The 17,765-nt window shown below is 40.5% G+C and overlaps 1 protein-coding gene across 21 annotated transcripts in view; it reads left to right on the forward strand.

Moving 5' to 3' along the window:
- The window catches only part of Wnk1 (WNK lysine deficient protein kinase 1), a 145,043-nt gene extending 131,499 nt beyond the window's left edge, over nt 1-13,544 (forward strand). For 8 of the 21 annotated variants that reach the window (XM_028880452.2, XM_028880463.2, XM_028880465.2 and 5 more), the window contains 7 exons: nt 404-606; nt 2,745-2,939; nt 4,409-4,501; nt 7,595-7,636; nt 9,289-9,315; nt 10,212-10,399; nt 10,799-13,544. In XM_028880452.2, coding sequence (XP_028736285.1) covers nt 404-606; nt 2,745-2,939; nt 4,409-4,501; nt 7,595-7,636; nt 9,289-9,315; nt 10,212-10,399; nt 10,799-11,116 — 1,066 coding nt within the window. In that variant the 3' untranslated portion in view covers nt 11,117-13,544. The remainder of the gene's footprint in view (nt 1-403; nt 607-2,744; nt 2,940-4,408; nt 4,502-7,594; nt 7,637-9,288; nt 9,316-10,211; nt 10,400-10,798) is intronic. The other 13 variants (XM_028880474.2, XM_028880462.2, XM_028880464.2 and 10 more) reach the window with 8 other exon arrangements.
- Nucleotides 13,545-17,765: the final 4,221 nt, after the last annotated feature.

Here is a 17,765-nt window from a genome sequence, read left to right on the forward strand (position 1 = left end):
AATCAAGGTCCTCTACAAAAGGAGAAAGTGCTCTTAATGGCTGAACCATCTCTTCAATTCTGTTAATATCTATAACATGAATCTAATAATAGCACTACAATGTATAATTATGTTTATACTTTTGCTAATTGTCACATGGATCACAGTAACAAATTTACCTACCCTCTGTATGGACTCCTATCTTTTTTCTCTACCATGCTGTTATCTAGACTAGGAGTTTACTGGAATGTGTCTTGTGTATAAAGACCAGCAAAATGAATTGTCAAACTAGAATCTCATAGCACCTTTAAGAAAAGGGTTCATAGCTGTGTAAACACTGGAATGCAGATTTAGGAATATGCTTTAACTCTTACTTGAAACAACAATGGTTATATTTTTATCCATATTTGGCTATCTTTTATAGACATCTTAAAGAGATTCAGGACCTGCAAAGTCGCCAGAAACATGAAATTGAATCTCTGTATACCAAACTGGGCAAGGTTCCCCCTGCTGTCATTATTCCGCCAGCTGCTCCTCTGTCAGGGAGAAGAAGGCGACCTACTAAAAGCAAAGGCAGTAAATCTAGTCGCAGCAGCTCCTTGGGCAATAAAAGCCCACAGCTTTCAGGTAAAAAGCCCTGGGCCAAGTCAAGTCAACCACCATGTATGTAACCTGTTGAACATTTGTTAACTTTTATTAAATTTCAAAGGAGGTGGGCCTCCCATTATTCCTCCTTCTTCTATTCCTGGTATGTTTTGAACCTCTTTTGACTAGAGAAGTAGGCTTTTTTTTTTTTTTTTAAATGTAGTCAGTGTTATTGTCTATCTACTGTTAATCTTTGTTTATGGTTATTCTTCAGGATGAACATTTAGCTTTGCCTATTAACTCATATAACTCAAAATTTGATCAGACTCTGGGGCATTTAGATGAATAAAGATTATTCTCTGCTTAATAAACTTCAGATTCTTTCTTTCTTTAAATGACTGAATTGACCATAATACTAACTAAACTTAGTGTAAATGCCATAGAGATTTGGGTGTGCCTGTGGGGGTAATAACTTTAAATAAAGCTTTGCATCTTAGGATAAAAAACTGGATGGTTCTATAATCAGATATGAAATGATGACTTCTGAAATAGACTATGTGCATTTTAATGGGATAGAAAGTTTTTGCTCTTATGTGTAGTATATAACAGCTAATTGGTTTAAAAGTGAAAGAGGGCTAAAACCTAGGTTGATTTCACATTTGTTCTCCAGGTCTAGTTGAAGTATGGGAAGAAAACATTTAGAAATTTCTTACCAGCTCTCTATTGTCTAGAAACTTTTATAGATATTCAGCCCTTTTCTTGCACACTGTCCAATTCATGCAGTTCATTAATACAGATGTGTCTGTATGGGAGACTGGCTAATTCAGACTCTGGTTTTGACATACTTTTTGAGTAACTAGTGACTTGGAAACTAAGAAATTATGGCCAGTTGATGTAACTGAAAGCTCCCTATTAAGTATTGTTTATGTTTCTTTTTCTTTAAACCAAAAAATAGTTTTAAATATTCATTAGTCTGCGGTTACCTACATCGTTATTCAACACTTTCTTTGTTATCTTTTTTCTTAAGGTTTATTGTTGTATGAGTGTTTTGCCTATGTGTGTGTCTGTGCACCACTTGTGTGCAGTGCCTGAGAAAGTCAGAAGAGGGTATTGGATCCCTTGGAAATAAAGTTACAAACAGTTGTAAGCTGTCATGTGGGTTCTAGGAATCTAGCCTAGGTCCTCTACAAGAGCAGCCAGTGCTTTTAACTGCTGAGCTATCTCTCTAGCCTCCCCCCCTTTTTGTTTTTTGTTTTTGTTTGTTTGTTTGTTTGTTTGTTTGTTTTTTCGAGACAGGGTTTCTCTCTGTAACTTTGGCACCTTTCCTGGAATTCACTCTGTAGCCAGGGCTGGCCTCAAACTCACAGAGATCCACCTGCCTCTGCCTCCTGAGTGCTGGGATTAAAGGTGTGTGCCACCACCACCCAGCCTCTCTAGCCCCTTTTTATGTATCTTATATGGTGCATATTTATAAAAAAATCTAAACAGAAACTAACAGCCTATTTCTATAATCACCATCTTTCTGATATGGCAGAAAACAGTAACTATGGAAATAGAAATGGAATCTTCATCTCTGTTGCAGGTTCTAGTTTACACTTCAATCTGCTCAACCTAGTGAGCTCTTCATTATCTAAAGTTATCACTCTTGAGAGGCAATTCATATAAATAACCTTATGTCCATAAACATCTTGTTTCTCATTTAACCTTCATATCAGTAAGGGTTTGTCTGTTTGTCAATTTATATGTTTTTGTATTGTTTTTAATATTACCACTCAGGATAAATAGGAATCAGAAACAATAAGTATATTAGGAAAAGTTTATGTGATGTATTTTTTTTTTCTTATTCTTTTTGTTTTATTGGTTGGTTGGTTGGTTGGTTGGTTGGTTGGTTGGTTGGCTGGCTGGCTGGCTGGCTGGCTGGCTGGCTGGCTGGCTTACTCACTGAAAATATGGTCTCAAGTATTCCAGACTGGCTTCAAACTCACTATGTAGTCAAGGATTACCTTGAATTTCTAATCATTCTTCCTACACTTTCCAAGTGCTGAGATTACAGACATACATCACCATACCTGGTTTGTGTGGTGCTGGATTAAACGCAGGATTTCATAACTGCTAAGTGAATTGAAATACATCCTCAGCCTCTTCTTCATGTTTCTTCAAGCCTCTTTAATTTTCACCAGGTAACCTGTCTGGTCAGAGTGGAACTTCAGTCATACACCCCCAGCAGACTCTTCACCCCCCGGGCAACACCCCAGAGACTGGGCACAACCAGCTGTTACAGCCTCTTAAGCCATCTCCTTCCAGTGACAACCTCTATTCAGCCTTCACCAGTGATGGTGCCATTTCAGTACCAAGCCTTTCTGCTCCAGGTCAAGGTAAGAATTCAAAGTGACAACCATCTTCTAGAAGAAACATTAAAATAGAAATAGTGCCATGCTTGGGACAAAAGCAAGGCAAAGAACTTACTGTCATCAGCTGAATAGAAAGAAACTGAGTTATTAAACGGTGACTAGTAATTGAGCTGAGCAGGAAAGCTGCATTGTGATTAGAATCACTGGCTTTCTTGTTTCTAAGCATCTGGTAAAATAGCTTCCTGTTGTTTAGGTTGTTTGTTGTTGTTGTTGTTGAGACAGCCCCTCATTCTGTAGGCTGGACTAGACTGGTCTGGAACTCACTGTGCAGCCCAGGCTAGCCTTGAATTCCTAGCAATCCTCTTGCTTCAGCCTCCCTAGTGTAGGAATTACAGGTGTAAGTCATCAAACCCAGCTCTGAAATAGCCTCTTTTCAAAGGGTGATCATTACACGTGCAGCCTATATGAATAACTTATTTAGGACTTAGACTATAACCATTAATACTAAGCCAAGATTTGTGGACAAAATTCTAAGGACTTGCTAGTTTTTAAAAACTAATGTCTTTTTTTAGCCAATCTACTTTTAAACTTCTAAGCATGGTAGCAGCATACTAAAATAACTAGCCCTAAAATCTATTTTTAATACATAGTAAATATAGATTTATTAAGAAAATTCCAGAGAATTGGAGGGGTTCCAAGAGAGGAATACCCCAAGATTAAATTCTTGATTCACACTCTACTTTCCAAATAGTGTTTTGGGTTTTGTTGTTCAAAACTTTACTGCTGCAGAGAGCTTTTAGTGAGAGTTGGAAGGCAGTGATTAAGAGCACTGGCTGCTCTTGCAAAGGACCTAGGTTCAATTCAAAGCATCCTCACGGAAGGCTCACAGCCATCCCAGGAAGCTGATACTCTCTTCTGGCCTCTGAGGGCAATACATGTACATAGTGTGCAACTTACTTTCAAGCAAAACACTCATACACATAAAATAAAAGAACAAAAGTAGAATTGAAAGGAAATTTGGGCATTGTAGATAGAACATGTCTTTAGTTCTAGTACTCACAAAGATGCTAGGTTGGGCTATAGTCGTGAAATCTGTCCGTCCGTCCCCCCCCCCCCCCAAAAAAAAAAAGTGTCAAAACAAAGTTGAAATGAATCGGGTATCTGGGTAGAAAGGGATCAGGGGACAGACCTAGAGATAATTAAGTGCTTCTAGCACAATTACATAGAATTTAGACCTTAAGTTTCTCTCCCCTCAGCTAATGTAAGTAATTAGTAAGAAACAACACAAAGTTGTTAGCATTGTTCCAACTGAGAAAAGCTTAATTTCTGCCAATGGGGTGAGGCCTGGCATCTCTGTCTCCTACAACAGATGGACTCCCTACAGAGCTCCCTCTTCTACATGCCATCCATTGTGTCACCACCAGCCTCGAGCTCTAACATCCTGTAGTTGTGTGGTCTCTTCTCCTCTGTTCTTTCCTTTTCCCTTCTCACAGGCTGTGCGAAGTTTAACTGTGCATCTGAGCAGGTGACATTCAAACCTGGTGGCAGGAGGACCCGATTTCTGAGTACGCCCTGCTTGGCTCTTTGTGTGTAACACCTTTACTCCTTCCTTGTCCTTGTTTTTCTGCTGCTTTGGATCTGATTGTCACGCAGTCCATTTTCATTTGTCTCTTATATTTCATGTACTCAGTGGCTTGGCTGACCATTACCCTCAGAAGTTTGGGTCCCTGTGTTAATTGTAGTAAAAGATGCAGAGACAGGAGTGGGTTTTTTGTAGGTTTCAAAATAACTCCCAGGTAGAATTGCCTCTTTTAGATCTATTCTAGGCTAGACTCTTATGTTAAGACTGCAATACACAGTCATCTTCAGTGCTGTCTCACTGCCCTGACATTAGGAGTGGTGGTGCCCATGGTTCCCATACTGTGGAGGGAGAAGCAAAGATTGTAAGTTTGGAGCCATCATGGACTACATAGCGAGTCCCTGTCTCAAAATTAAAATTAAAAAAATAATGAATGTTGAGCACTGATGCATGATCCTGATGGAAGGTAAAAGTTTACCATTTTCCATTCTTTTGAATATGGGTTGAAATCTCAGTTAAGCCTGAATATGTGCAGGCGGAAAAGATGTTAGAAATCTCTTCACCTCTGTTACCAACTCCGTGAGATTAAGAAGTTCAAAGAACAATTACTGTAGCTATCTTACAAAGCATTTCTTTTTATTTTTTGTTTTTGTTTTTCGAGACATGGTTTCTCTGTGTAGTCCTGACTGTCCAAGAACTTACTCTGTACACCAGGCTGGCCTCAAACTCACAGAGATCTGCCTGCTTCTGGCTCCTAAGTGCTGGGATTAAAGGTGTGAGCCACTGCCGCCGCCGCCACCACCACCACCACCACCACCACCACCACCACCGCCCAGCGCATTTATTCTTTGAAAGACCAAAGCCATATAACCTGCGAGTGAAATTTGTTATTTTAGTATTAATAGAACTTATTCACTTTCTGTTTTAAAATAGGGTGCAGGAAGCTAGAAAGATGGCTCAGTAAAGTGCTTGTCATGCAGATTAAAGGCCTGAATTTGATCCCTAGAACCTAAATTAGAAACTGGGCATGCTGTCTTATATTTGTAATCCTAGTACTAGAAAAGTTGAAGAAAGGAGGAACCCAGTCTCATGAGCAAATTAGCTTAACCATGTCAGCAAGCCCCAGGCCAATGAGAGACCCTTTCTCAGAAAACACTGTGGGTGGCTCATGAAAACCCACACCTAAGGGGTGTCCTCTGACCTCCACATGTCCCTACACACATAAGAACACAAACCAAAACGTACATGTGGGGCTGGAGAGATAACAGTTGCTGCTCTTCCAGTTTCCAACACCCTCTTCTGGCCTCAGGACACTGCACACACATGGTGCACAGAGATACATGCAGACAAAACACCCATAGGCATGAAATCAAAGCAAATCTTTACCAAGAAGGTGACAGCCCAGGAGCAGATTGCCCTGTATTGTCCTGTAAGGAATGAAATCATTGCCTGCTTCCTAAGGCTATTGTACAATTTAAATAAAACACAAAAACAGCTGGTACTTAGAAAACTCTCAGTCCCTGTGGTTAGCAAGACCCTACCTGTGGTATTAGGTGGCCAATGGGTGTGTATTGAAAGAAAAAATTTTAAAAAGAAAAAAAAACTCAAGAAAAAGAACTTCATTAGAGTTTGGATAACAATCAAACTTAAGGCCTCAAACTTCTGGTGTGGTTATGAAAGATGCTTTTTAAATGCATGTGCTAAAGCCATCAGTGTTTCTAAGTATGTGGCTCAGGGAGCCTTTGGCCTCTTCATGGTGGGAAGAATTCACACTTTGCTTTTTTCTCTTGTACCTTTGTGTATTAGATTTAACCTCTGTTTCCCTCACTGACATGTTAGTCATGGATTGGTTCTCCTTACAGCCTTCTTTTACCACATTCCCACACATGTCAGTGGTCCAGGGCTGAGCTCTTCAAAGAGTGGCTGGAAGACATTGCCCATGTTGGTAGTTTCCAAGCATGCATGCATCCAATAGTTTTTCTGATTAGACTAGCTTGGATTATGCATGTTATTAGCACACTTGAATAAACATTTAATTTATATGTCCAGCTAGAAAGATGGAAGGACATTAATAATAGGATGGGTATTTTGCAGTAAAGTATGACATTTGCCCAGACCTGTGATACACAACCTGATATGTCTGAAAAGAAGGCAAACCAGAATTTCTTTGTGTGAAGTCTGATATGCACCGTTTGAGTTAACTTTGTGTCTTACTTACAGTATACTCGAGTATAGATTGTGTTAATCTGTTTGAGAATGATTAGAAGTGGTAAATCTTACCACTTTCCTTTGAATCTAAATGAAAGACCTATACCTGTTGAAGGTGCATAAGGATATGTCATGCAAAACTGCTGGACAAATTGTAGGAGGCAGATTTTTTTTAAAATATATAGAAAGAACAGGTGCTTGGAAGGGTGAGGGCCCTTACTAGTTTTGGATACATTGTCCTATCTTCTCAAAATAGTTTGGAAGCACGGCTTGGCTTAATGCTCTATCTATATTTAAAGGTTGCTTGTTTTCCACATACTTTTAAAATTGTTTCTGGAAGGGATGGGGTATATGGAGAGAGAAAAAGGAAGAGAGAGAGAGAGAGAGAGAGAGAGAGAGAGAGAGAGAGAGAGAGAGAGAGAGAGAGTGTGTGTGTGTGTGTGTGTGTGTGTCTAGGGTGTGGAAATATAACAACCAGTTTAAATTAACTTAAAGCGTAACAATGGTACTGATTTAAATGCTTTATAACTACCCAGCAGGAGAAACAGGAAGTAGGACAAGGTCAATGGAAGTACTGCTTGGGTATTTGGAATTCAAGCAGTGAGACCTGTTCCTCCTCCAGAACCTTAACACCACATTACATTATAGAAATAAAAATGAGGTGTAAAAGCTCAGCATCTGTCATCCAGACTTCACAGTCCATCTGACAATTATGTTAACACTCATAGCCAGTTAGACTTATCCCTAGACTTGTCCCTACATCTAGGGCTACCAGGTCCCACCCATCTGTCCCCTCCTGCTTTCTCTTGCTGGGCTTCTGTGTGCTGTTTGGAGAGTCTATAAAAATTTCACTGATGTTTCTTTAACACACTGCTCTCTCTTTGTGCTTCAGGGAAGATGGTGAAAAAAGTCTGTCCTTGCAACCAGCTCTGTAGTAATTATCTTCTTTCTGTTACTTTTGATCCTGATTGCAAAGCCATGAGTTCTTTAAACTAAGAAGCCTCGTAACTCCCTGATTCCTAATTTTCATCCATCCCTGCACCCTTTTCTGATAATATTCCTTATTGTGCTTAATTTCTATATTTAATTACTCCTACTTCCAGATTGAGAAACCACTTCATAGTCACTTCTCTCATGTGAGTCCAGGTGTGTTAGTCTGTATCCATGACATCCATGGATATGAATGGGGAGATGGAGGAAGCCTAGATTCTGTATGGAAGAGAGTCTCTGAGTCAGTGAGCATGTGCCCACCACTGTTCAACAACACTGGAAACTCAATAGTGATCTAGGTGTACACAGAGGTCATGTCCTCATTCTTCATATCTCAGAAGTTGGTGCTCAGCTACAGGGGAGAGGAATGCTACTTGTTTATAGAGCTTAGCTTTTTAGCCTAGGGGTTTCCAATTAAAATAAAATGCAGATGCCAAGAAATTAATACCAGCATGTTATAAGAGTCTAGGGAGTAACAAGAAAAATCTCTGCTTGGCATCTTTGGCAGTGGCTTATAACCTGGCAGTATAGGGATAAGAGAAACTCAGTACATGAATTTAAAGGAATAAAATCTATTCTACTTTATACAGCTTTTCAAGAGGACTGAAAAGACTTAAAAGTTTGTTAGCACAATCTGCAGAAAGCCTGTTAATCCTCCTTTACAGTCAGAACTACAATAAAAAGGATAACTGTAAGGTGACTCTCCCTTTTAGGGTAAACCTCATTTTAAGAGTCCAGTGTTGAGGAATGTAGACTAAAGTGAACGGCATTTGGTTTTTAAGGGCCCTCGCAGCATCAAGAGCAACTAGCACCAGACTAGAGAAGTGTGACTTTTGGCATGAGGTCCCTGGATAAGCAGTGCTCACCCTGACTTGGCTTTTCATTTGGCATCGACAGCTCTGCTCACTTGTGGATATTTCTATTGTCATCCAGCAGGATGCTAGTCCTCGTGCATGCCACCAGCTCGCTTTCTGGGTTTCCTCACTGTTGTGACTTCCCATCCTCATGGCCTGTGCTTCCTTCCCACTGCACCTTTGTCCTACACTTGCTATTCAAGGAAGGCTGTTTCCTGTGCTTTACTATTCTCACACTTGGTTTGAGGTGAATTTGTTCTACTTTTACACTATGTGTAGTAATGATCCCCTGCAGTCCTAGCAGATATCATGTGACACTGCAGTAATTCATGTCTTGCCACAGTGACCAGAAGAAGCATGTGAGCATCCTCACTCTGCAGCTTCACCTGAGTTAGCTCTCCTCTAGCACAAACATGCTTTCGTGGGCTACTCCTTAGGTGGTAAAATAGATATACCCTGTGGCACCAACAGGGTTGCAGGGGCCACTAATAAGTAGGGGTGCTTCAGATGTGCTGCTGTGCTCTGGTGTGCTGCTTTGGCATTGAAAGCAGGAAAATGCATGCACTTAGCCCCGGGGTTCCTTGAGTATGGTAGGGCCTACTGGCTCACTACTTTAGTAACCTTTATTTACTATGTAGCAAATGTGAAGTCTGCTAATAAAGTGGGAGATAAAAAAACAAAAATAAGACCATGACTCTTCTTTCCCTCTTCCCCAAAACTTGCCTCTTCGAATAACCTTCAGTGTGCCCTCCAGCTGAACCGAAATCAGGCAGGACACAGACTCCTTTCTTTTTCATCAAACCATAGAAATAGAATTCCTTCATCATAACCTCTAAGCCTCCTCCTCCCTCTGCACCCCTGCCTCAGCTGCATTTTCCTGTTGCTTCTACCCAGGAGTGCTTGTTCTATTGGGAAGAGTGGGGAGAAGGGATGAGAGTCCTTGAACCAATTAAAACCCAAGTTCTCAAGAAAACTATAAACTTCCTGGACCTGAGAGATTCAGGCACATCTTCCCCCCACTGCTGAATCTCTGTTCTTTACTCATGGGACATTGAGAAAAGTTGAGGTCTTGACTCCTTCCAAGTTTATATTTACAAATTTATATTTAATGGTTCAGGTGAAAAAAAGTTTTGAACAGAGCATGCTGTGTCTCGTTACTTCTTTTTGTTAGAGAGTGGATAAAGAATGCCACAGTATCCACATGGTCTGGGAACCCCATCTTTCCACAGCAAGCACTGATCTTTGCATTTGTACTACTTGTAACTTACCCAGCACACAGTACTTCTTTGGCCCTGCTTTCTACAAAGTTCCATAGCAGCCAGCCTTGTGGACCATATCACTCACTCTTCAGTGTAGTGCTGGGAATAGAGCACTGGCAGACAGTCCCAGTATTATAGGTTGCTTTGAAAGAAGCCCTTACCCATGCCTGCCTTCATCCCAAGTTCTTGAGCCTTACCTACAAGCTGTGGAAGAGAAACCATTTTCATTACCTGTTATGCAAAAGCAAATGGATAAATAAAACTGGAATCTTCCTATCCTGCATGGCTTCCCAACTATTCTCCCCATTCTGTGGCTTGCCATTCATTATCCTATGACATTTTCTCCTTTCCCAGAGTTATGTCCCAGATTCCTTTAATGCTAGTATTGTGTTGCTTACAATTCCAGGGACCAGCAGCACAAACACCGTTGGGGGAACAGTGAGTAGCCAGGCTGCCCAGGCTCAGCCACCTGCCATGACTTCCAGTAGGAAGGGCACATTCACAGATGACTTGCACAAGTTGGTAGACAACTGGGCCCGAGATGCCATGAATCTTTCAGGCAGGAGAGGCAGCAAAGGACACATGAATTATGAGGTAAGTCTACTTTTCCTAACCTGCCAGACTACCAAAACACAATGAGTCACCAGACTGCCAAGGCTGGTACGCCGTCCTTATCACCACCTTCTTCAGCAACCCATTGGTTCTAACATTATTGAGAAAACAAGACAGCATCACTTTGGTACCCTTTTCTTTCAGCATCCTATACTACCTGTGTGTACACACCTAACACCTGGCACATAAGCACACTCTCAGACCTGAGTTTTCACTTCTTGTTAAGCATAGAGCCAATAAATATTGCAAGAGGCTTTGTTATGTTTTGCTAACACTAAAATTAGAACATCTCAGCTCTAGAAACAGCATTACAGTATCACACATATTTTGTTTGGGTATTATACCTATGCCAAATTCTCATTGTTACTTTCTTGTTTTTAGGGCCCTGGAATGGCAAGGAAGTTCTCTGCTCCTGGGCAGCTGTGCATTTCCATGACCTCAAACCTGGGTGGCTCAGCCCCCATCTCTGCAGCATCTGCTACCTCTCTAGGTCACTTCACCAAGTCCATGTGCCCTCCACAGCAGTATGGTTTTCCAGCTGCCCCATTTGGCACTCAGTGGAGTGGAACAGGTGGTCCAGCACCACAGCCACTTGGCCAGTTCCAGCCTGTAGGAACTGCTTCCTTGCAGAATTTCAACATCAGCAATTTGCAGAAGTCCATCAGCAACCCCCCAGGTTCCAACCTGCGGACCACTTAGTCAGACGTGAAGATGTTAACTGCATAGATTTGGGGGCAGGAGATGGAATGCTGGGGGTTGGGGGGGTTGGGGAAGTAGCCTATATACTAACTACTAGTGCTGCATTTAACTGGTTATTTCTTGCCAGAAGGGAATGTTTTTAATACCATTTTGAGCCCTTAGAATGGAGAACCACCCTCCCTCTCCATTTGTTGGAGTTCAAAAAGAAAAGAGCAGCTTTTTCTGGTGGAGGGGCTGCCTGAGTCTGCTTTCCTGTTTCTGTACCCACCAGTAAGGCCTAGGGCTAGAAGAGAGCCTTGTTACCAGAATGCCCCAAGAGCTCAATGTAAGCTAAACCCAGTATGTATCTGTAAGTGGGTAGAGCTCTTAATTTTGACATTTGCCCCGAATTCCTTACTCCCACAAGAATGCACACCTTAAAACAAGAAGGTTCTCGCCCACTCTGATCCCTACCCCCACTTTCTTTTTTTCCTTTATAACCTAGTGAAAAATATCAGGGGACTGGGGTTGCAACCCTTTCTTGAATAGGTCATTAATGCTTTAAGCAAGATATTAGCAGCTTTGACTGCAGCATTAGCAATTAGGGAAAACAATGACGTTCCCTGAGGACATGTAACTTTGCCATCAGTTTTGATGTGGAAACACTGTGATATATAAATGTTGTTGGACAACATTAGTTTTAAGAGTAAAATTTGAAAGGTTTAAAAGGTTCACACACACAAAAAAAGCTAGCTCTGTCCTTTACTTATTAAGACACTTTAACTTTTTCCTTTGTATTTCCATTGTATTAGATAAATAAATGTGAATGTAAAATTGTATAAATTACTGTACTTGAATACTTCTGTTCTCCCAGTATTGCTTGCTGGATATTTTAGTGCCTTGGACTTCTATTGCTTCTGCTGTTAGCATCAACTTACCAGACCCCAGGTCACCAAAGGGTATGTGGAAAGAAATCTTAGGTCCATATGACCCCAGCAGTGGATATGCCAAAGGGAAAATGAAAGTGGGTTTTTTTGTTGTTGTTTCATTTTGTTTTGTTTTGTTTTGTTTTTTTCAATCGTTCAACAGTTTTGCCTAGAGCAGGTGTGAGATGAGCACAGTGAGAAGTTGGCATCAGAGGTTGAAAACAAAGTTCTGTTTCAGAAAGAGTGAGGGGGTTGTGAGCCATGTGAAGGACAAGGACTGGAGACATGGGGACAAGCTTGTTAGAAGTGATGCCCGGCCAGTGAACAAACAAAACCTAGAAGAAATTCAACAAAAATGAGATGGGAGTGGGCTAGGTTCTGAGTTGGGAAGGATGACAGTGCCAATCGCAGATGGAAAAGGTTGCTCTACGGAAACCTGCTTGGTTGCCCTCCCCTCTCGTACATGTACCACACATTTCTCCACTTGACGTACTGTATTGTGGAAAACAGACCCACTTCTGACCCCTTTCTTCTGCAATGTCCAAATGGTCGCACAGTCACAATCTATGTGCCACCTGTACTTCTATATTAGAACTAATACTCTCACATTTTTATACCCATATCCCCAAGTAACTGCAACCAACCAGTATTATCTAGTGCTATGCCTAGTTTTAATGGGCAGTTTTCTGTCAATACTGACTTAATTGGCTGTTTGGGATCTAAATACTCTGAGAAAGTGGAGGGAGAAGTAGAAGTCCTCATTTCTTGGGTGCTTCCTCCTTGGCCTTGAGTTGGGAATTGACACATTTCCAACCTCAGGACACATCCCAGGAGTTACACACTAGACAGAGCCTGGCTACCTGCACCTTTCTTCCTTTAAGAGTCCCATTCTTTTTAAGTTGGTCTAGGCCAAAAGATACACATGACAGCTGAAAGTTTTAGGAGAGGGAGGTGGGAAAAGTATGGTTTTTGTTTCAGGTCCTGCTACCAAAGTGTTGGCTCATTTATTCCTGTTCGGAGAGGGTTAAGAGGTGCTGTGGAAATGAAACTGGTTGTAGGATGGATAAGAGTACTTTGTACTGTGGTAGAGGGAGCCAGATGCAGCATGTGTTGTTGGTTTTGGTTTTAGTCATTTTGAGGTCTTTTCCCCCATTCACAAAAGTTTATTTACTGAATTTTTTTTTTTTTTGCCCTCCTGTGGATGAAATAACTGAAGCCTAGAGGAACGAGCTAGTGCTACTGAACTGTTTAAATTATTTTTGTGTTAATAGTACACTTTGAGTATCTTTTTTCCACATTTAAAAAGAACTTTCTGAATTATAAATGTTTTCCTTACGTTATTTAACAATGTACTGTTGAAAACTGAATTCAAACCTTGGGGTTTCTCAGCAGCCGTTAACTGTACATTTGCACTAACTCTGGGTGTTGCGCTTCTTGTAAGATTGCGCTTTGTGCTTCAGTTTGTTACCTTTGTAGACTTATTTAATGAAACCATTCAAATAAACCAAACTTGCTTTTGTTGAGCTGTGGGGTATCATTTCTAGCCAAGGATGCCTTGTGTTCTCCAGGGCCCTATATTGAATTTTGTACAAATTATAACTGGATTTGTTATTCCTTGGGAATTTTTAGCAGCAGTTTTATCCTAAACTAAAATAAAGCCATTAACAATGAAAGTGAAAGCTTGGTGGCATATAGCAAACTACTGTCAGTCAACACTTCTGTAAGCGTTTGAGTTAGGTCTCAGCTGCCCAGAGATAGGTCTGTCCCTGATCCAATATTAGATACTTCCCACCAAACCTGATGGTCTGTGTTTGATTCCTAGGACCCACAGGATGTGACGAGAGCACCAATTCCTTCATATACAATAAATATAAATGTAATTAAAGAATTTTTCTTTTTAAGGATTAGTCACAGCAAAATCCCAAATTCACCTTAAGTAAAATTGCAAATTCATTGTTCATTTGGGCAAAGAATCAAAACTGCTGGGGGTGGTACAGTTAAGAGTAGTTGTTTCCTTTAAAAAACTATTCCTGTAGCTAGAGTTTTCTATCCGTGTCCTGCCAAGCCCCGGCAGTCAGACAGCCCACTTAGAAAATAAACACACAGATGCTTATATTATTTAAACTGTTTGGCCTAATGGCTCAGGCTTCTTGTTAAACTGTTCTTATATCTTAAATTAACCCATTTCTATTCACCTATACTTTGCCACGTGGCTTGTGGCTTGCCAGTACCTTACATCTTCCTTGTCATGGTGGCTGCTGGCAGTGTCTCTCCAACTCAGCCTTCCACTCCCCAGAATTCTCTTCTCTGCTTGTCCCACCTATGCTTCCTGCCTAGCTACTAGTCAATCAGCATTTTATTTATACAAAGCAATATCCACAGCACTTCTCCTTTTTTTTTTTTTTTCAAAAAGGAAAGTTTTAACTTTCACATAGTAAAATTACAGATAACAAAACAATTATCAAGCAAAAATTACAGTTACATTGTCTAGTCTATTTATAATATCTAGTCTATTTGTATTTGGCAAAATTAAAGAAGATATCCTATCCTATAATTGTGAGTCTAAGGTTTTATTCTAACTTATCTTTTATCATAACTAAGGAAAATTGTAACTATCTAGCTTCAACTACATCAAAGACCTCAGAAGGATATACTATTACCTGAGAAATGGGACAAGGATGTAAGCAACTATTGGGAGTCTTGCAAGAGTAGACACAGACAGCTGGCAGCCTAGACAGTCACCTAATGTTCCTTTGTAAAGTTGGGGCATCTGTCTTCAGCCAACAGGCCTAGAGTCTCCCAGTCATTTTTCTCTGTCCTGTAGAATGTCTGGTAGTTTCCTCTGTGGAACAGGAACCCAAAGTACCATTTTGCCAAGCAAAGTTCAGTGATCACCTTCCTATGGGTCCTACATGTCCAGTCGATACATACATTTTTTTTCAAGCAGTCCAGGCAAGAACAGTTTCTTGCCCAAATGGCTATTGTCAAGAAGAAGATAAACTCCATACGGAGTGTCTTCAATGCCCATCCTCTCTGAAGTAAATCAATGCTGCCAGGAGCAGACATGTCTCATTGTCCAGAAAGTCTAAATTTTTAAAACATTTTAAATGCCATATTCTGTAGGTCTTTGAAGTATTTGAAGATTACCTACCTAATTGAATTATATCTTGCATACCTAGAAAACAACATGACTATAAGTTTGACTATCATAGAAGACTAATTATTAATCTGTATTTCCCAATTATCCATTACAATATAAATGAATTACATAAACATAATACCTCAAACAAGAATAGAAATATATATAGTTTAACAAAATTAACCTAAATTTGTATCAATAAACTAAAATCTATACCAATATAAAACAATTCAAACAAGTTGTTGCTCTTTAAAAGTAGGTTCATTAATCTACCCTTTCATCGTATCATATCTATATCATATCCCCCTTTTTTTCTTTAGAAAGAGATTGCATTCATAATCAACCTGTTTTAAATAAAAATATTGGTTTTTCTCTGTCCCATACCAGAGAGCTCTTCTGATTTGGGACACAAGATTCTCTTGCCACGAACTGGCCTACCAGGAGTACCACGACCATAGGAGAATCAGGGCTTGGGTAGATAGGAAGGCAAGGATTCAGCGAATGACAGACAACACACTCAGAAGTGGTTTGAATCTGCTGCAATTTTACTTCTGCAAATCAGTAGTTTATATACAGAAAAGGAAACTATCAAGTCATACAAGGAACAACAAGGGCTTGGCAATAATTCAATTACATCATCTTTAAAAAACAGCAAGCACACAATTATTAATCGGCGCTAGACATATCCCTTCACCTGTAAGAACTTTATGACCCAAAGAGCAGTCTGTGTTTTATCAACTTAGTACAGTCCCTAGACTTGTGTAGACTTCTTGTGGTTGCAGCTGTGTCCTTTATCTTATCTCAGCAGCTTTCTAGTTTATACACTCCTACTTTTCTGGTTCTCATGACCCACTTAGCCAATTCGGATGCTGCAGACCCTAAGTTTTTCTTTAGTTCTTCCACCACATATCTCTTTTAATATAAAATCTTTTTACCTGCTGGAATATAGACTCTTATACTTTTACGCCTGTAAGGGAAAGGAGTTCTGCTGTAGTCTTTAAGTTTTCCATGCTGAACTTCCTCAACAGAGGGGCCCATCATCTGTCTCCTATGGGATAACGTTTTTTTACCATAAATCACTTTAGTTGGGATTCTTAAAGGATTCCTAGTGGGTGAGTGTTCTTTCCCTATAAGTGCCTGAAGTATTATACTTTCTTTATCTAGTGGCTTGGGATCTTTAAAAAATAGCTCATTCTGCTATATCTGACTAAGATCCATGTCCAGCTTCCCCTTTTCCTCCATAGTTCACAACCCAAGTATTCGTTAATTTTGGCTGTGCTTCATAGCTTAATTAGAACATTATCAGAAAAGCAGTTATACAGAACCCATAGCCCAGGGAGTTCATGATCTGTGAAATACATCTTCAAGAAGGAAGCATAACTTGGGCACTCTGCCAGGGACCTCCAGGGAGCTTAGTCCCATGGGACACGTATCTCCTGTCCGCTATTATAGACATAATTGTTCATGTCACATGGATGACACTGGAGTTGGTGTTGCAAATCTCTTAACCTTTTCTTTCAGCAATATGCCTGGGCTTAGAGAAGGAGTGAGCCAATTCCATCTCCAAAGCCAGCTTGGTATATTTGGGAATTTGGGCATAGCTTCTCTTAATACTTCCTGCTGGAGGGGGGTGCTTGTATCTTATGGGGACACAAAGAAAATTTTAGAATTATGGAGTAGTCCATGAGGGTGTATTGTCTGAGCCATTTGCCTTGAAACCGTTCTGGATGTTGGATCATCTGGACCATAGTGTCATTGGAGACATTGCAAGGGTCTTGCCTGGTCAAACCTGATGTATCTTAATCTGGAACAAATCCATAGCCTCTAGCTTTCTGTGGAAACAAAAGCAGAGCCTCCTTTCCAAAGCAACATATCCTACATCCAAATTTTGAAGTCAATGTATCTTTAAAATATACATATTGGCTTAACTCAACTTTTACAATCAAAATTTTTTTTTCTGCAGTTAAAAATCCCAAAGACAACATCTTTACGTGGCTTTTTTTTTTTATACTACCTTTACTGTCTCTTTAAAGACTTTATTTTTAAAAAACTATTTCTTTATATATATTTTTTTTTTCTCTCTTCCAAGCCTACATACATTTTTACACACATTGTAAAACGTTTAAAGTCTTGTTCCATCTCAATCTGTCTTATTGTGAACCTATTGTTTTAAACTGCAGCTAAGGCCGCTGTGGCTGCTGGCGCCGCCCACCTCAGCTTCCAAACATGGCAGTGGTACAGTTTACCGCCAGCTCTGGGTCTGGAGCCATGTGTACCATCAACTATCAGAAGCAGTTCTATCAAGCCGGGCGGTGGTGGCGCACGCCTTTAATCCCAGCACTCGGGAGGCAGAGGCAGGCGGATCTCTGTGAGTTCGAGGCCAGCCTGGGCTACCAAGTGGGTTCCAGGAAAGGCGCAAAGCTACACAAGAGAAACCCTGTCTGGGGGGGGGGGGGGGGGAAGCAGTTCTATCAAAGCAGCGTGTAGCCCAGAAACAGCTTTTTTTTTTTTTTTTTTTTTTTTTTTTTTTTTTTTTTTTTTTTATATACTGGTAAAGGCTAAATCCACCAGGCAGCGTTATGTGCCACTTGTAGACGCCTCATTC

Source organism: Peromyscus leucopus, chromosome 3, assembly GCF_004664715.2.
Source record: "Peromyscus leucopus breed LL Stock chromosome 3, UCI_PerLeu_2.1, whole genome shotgun sequence".
Lineage (NCBI taxonomy): Eukaryota > Metazoa > Chordata > Mammalia > Rodentia > Cricetidae > Peromyscus > Peromyscus leucopus.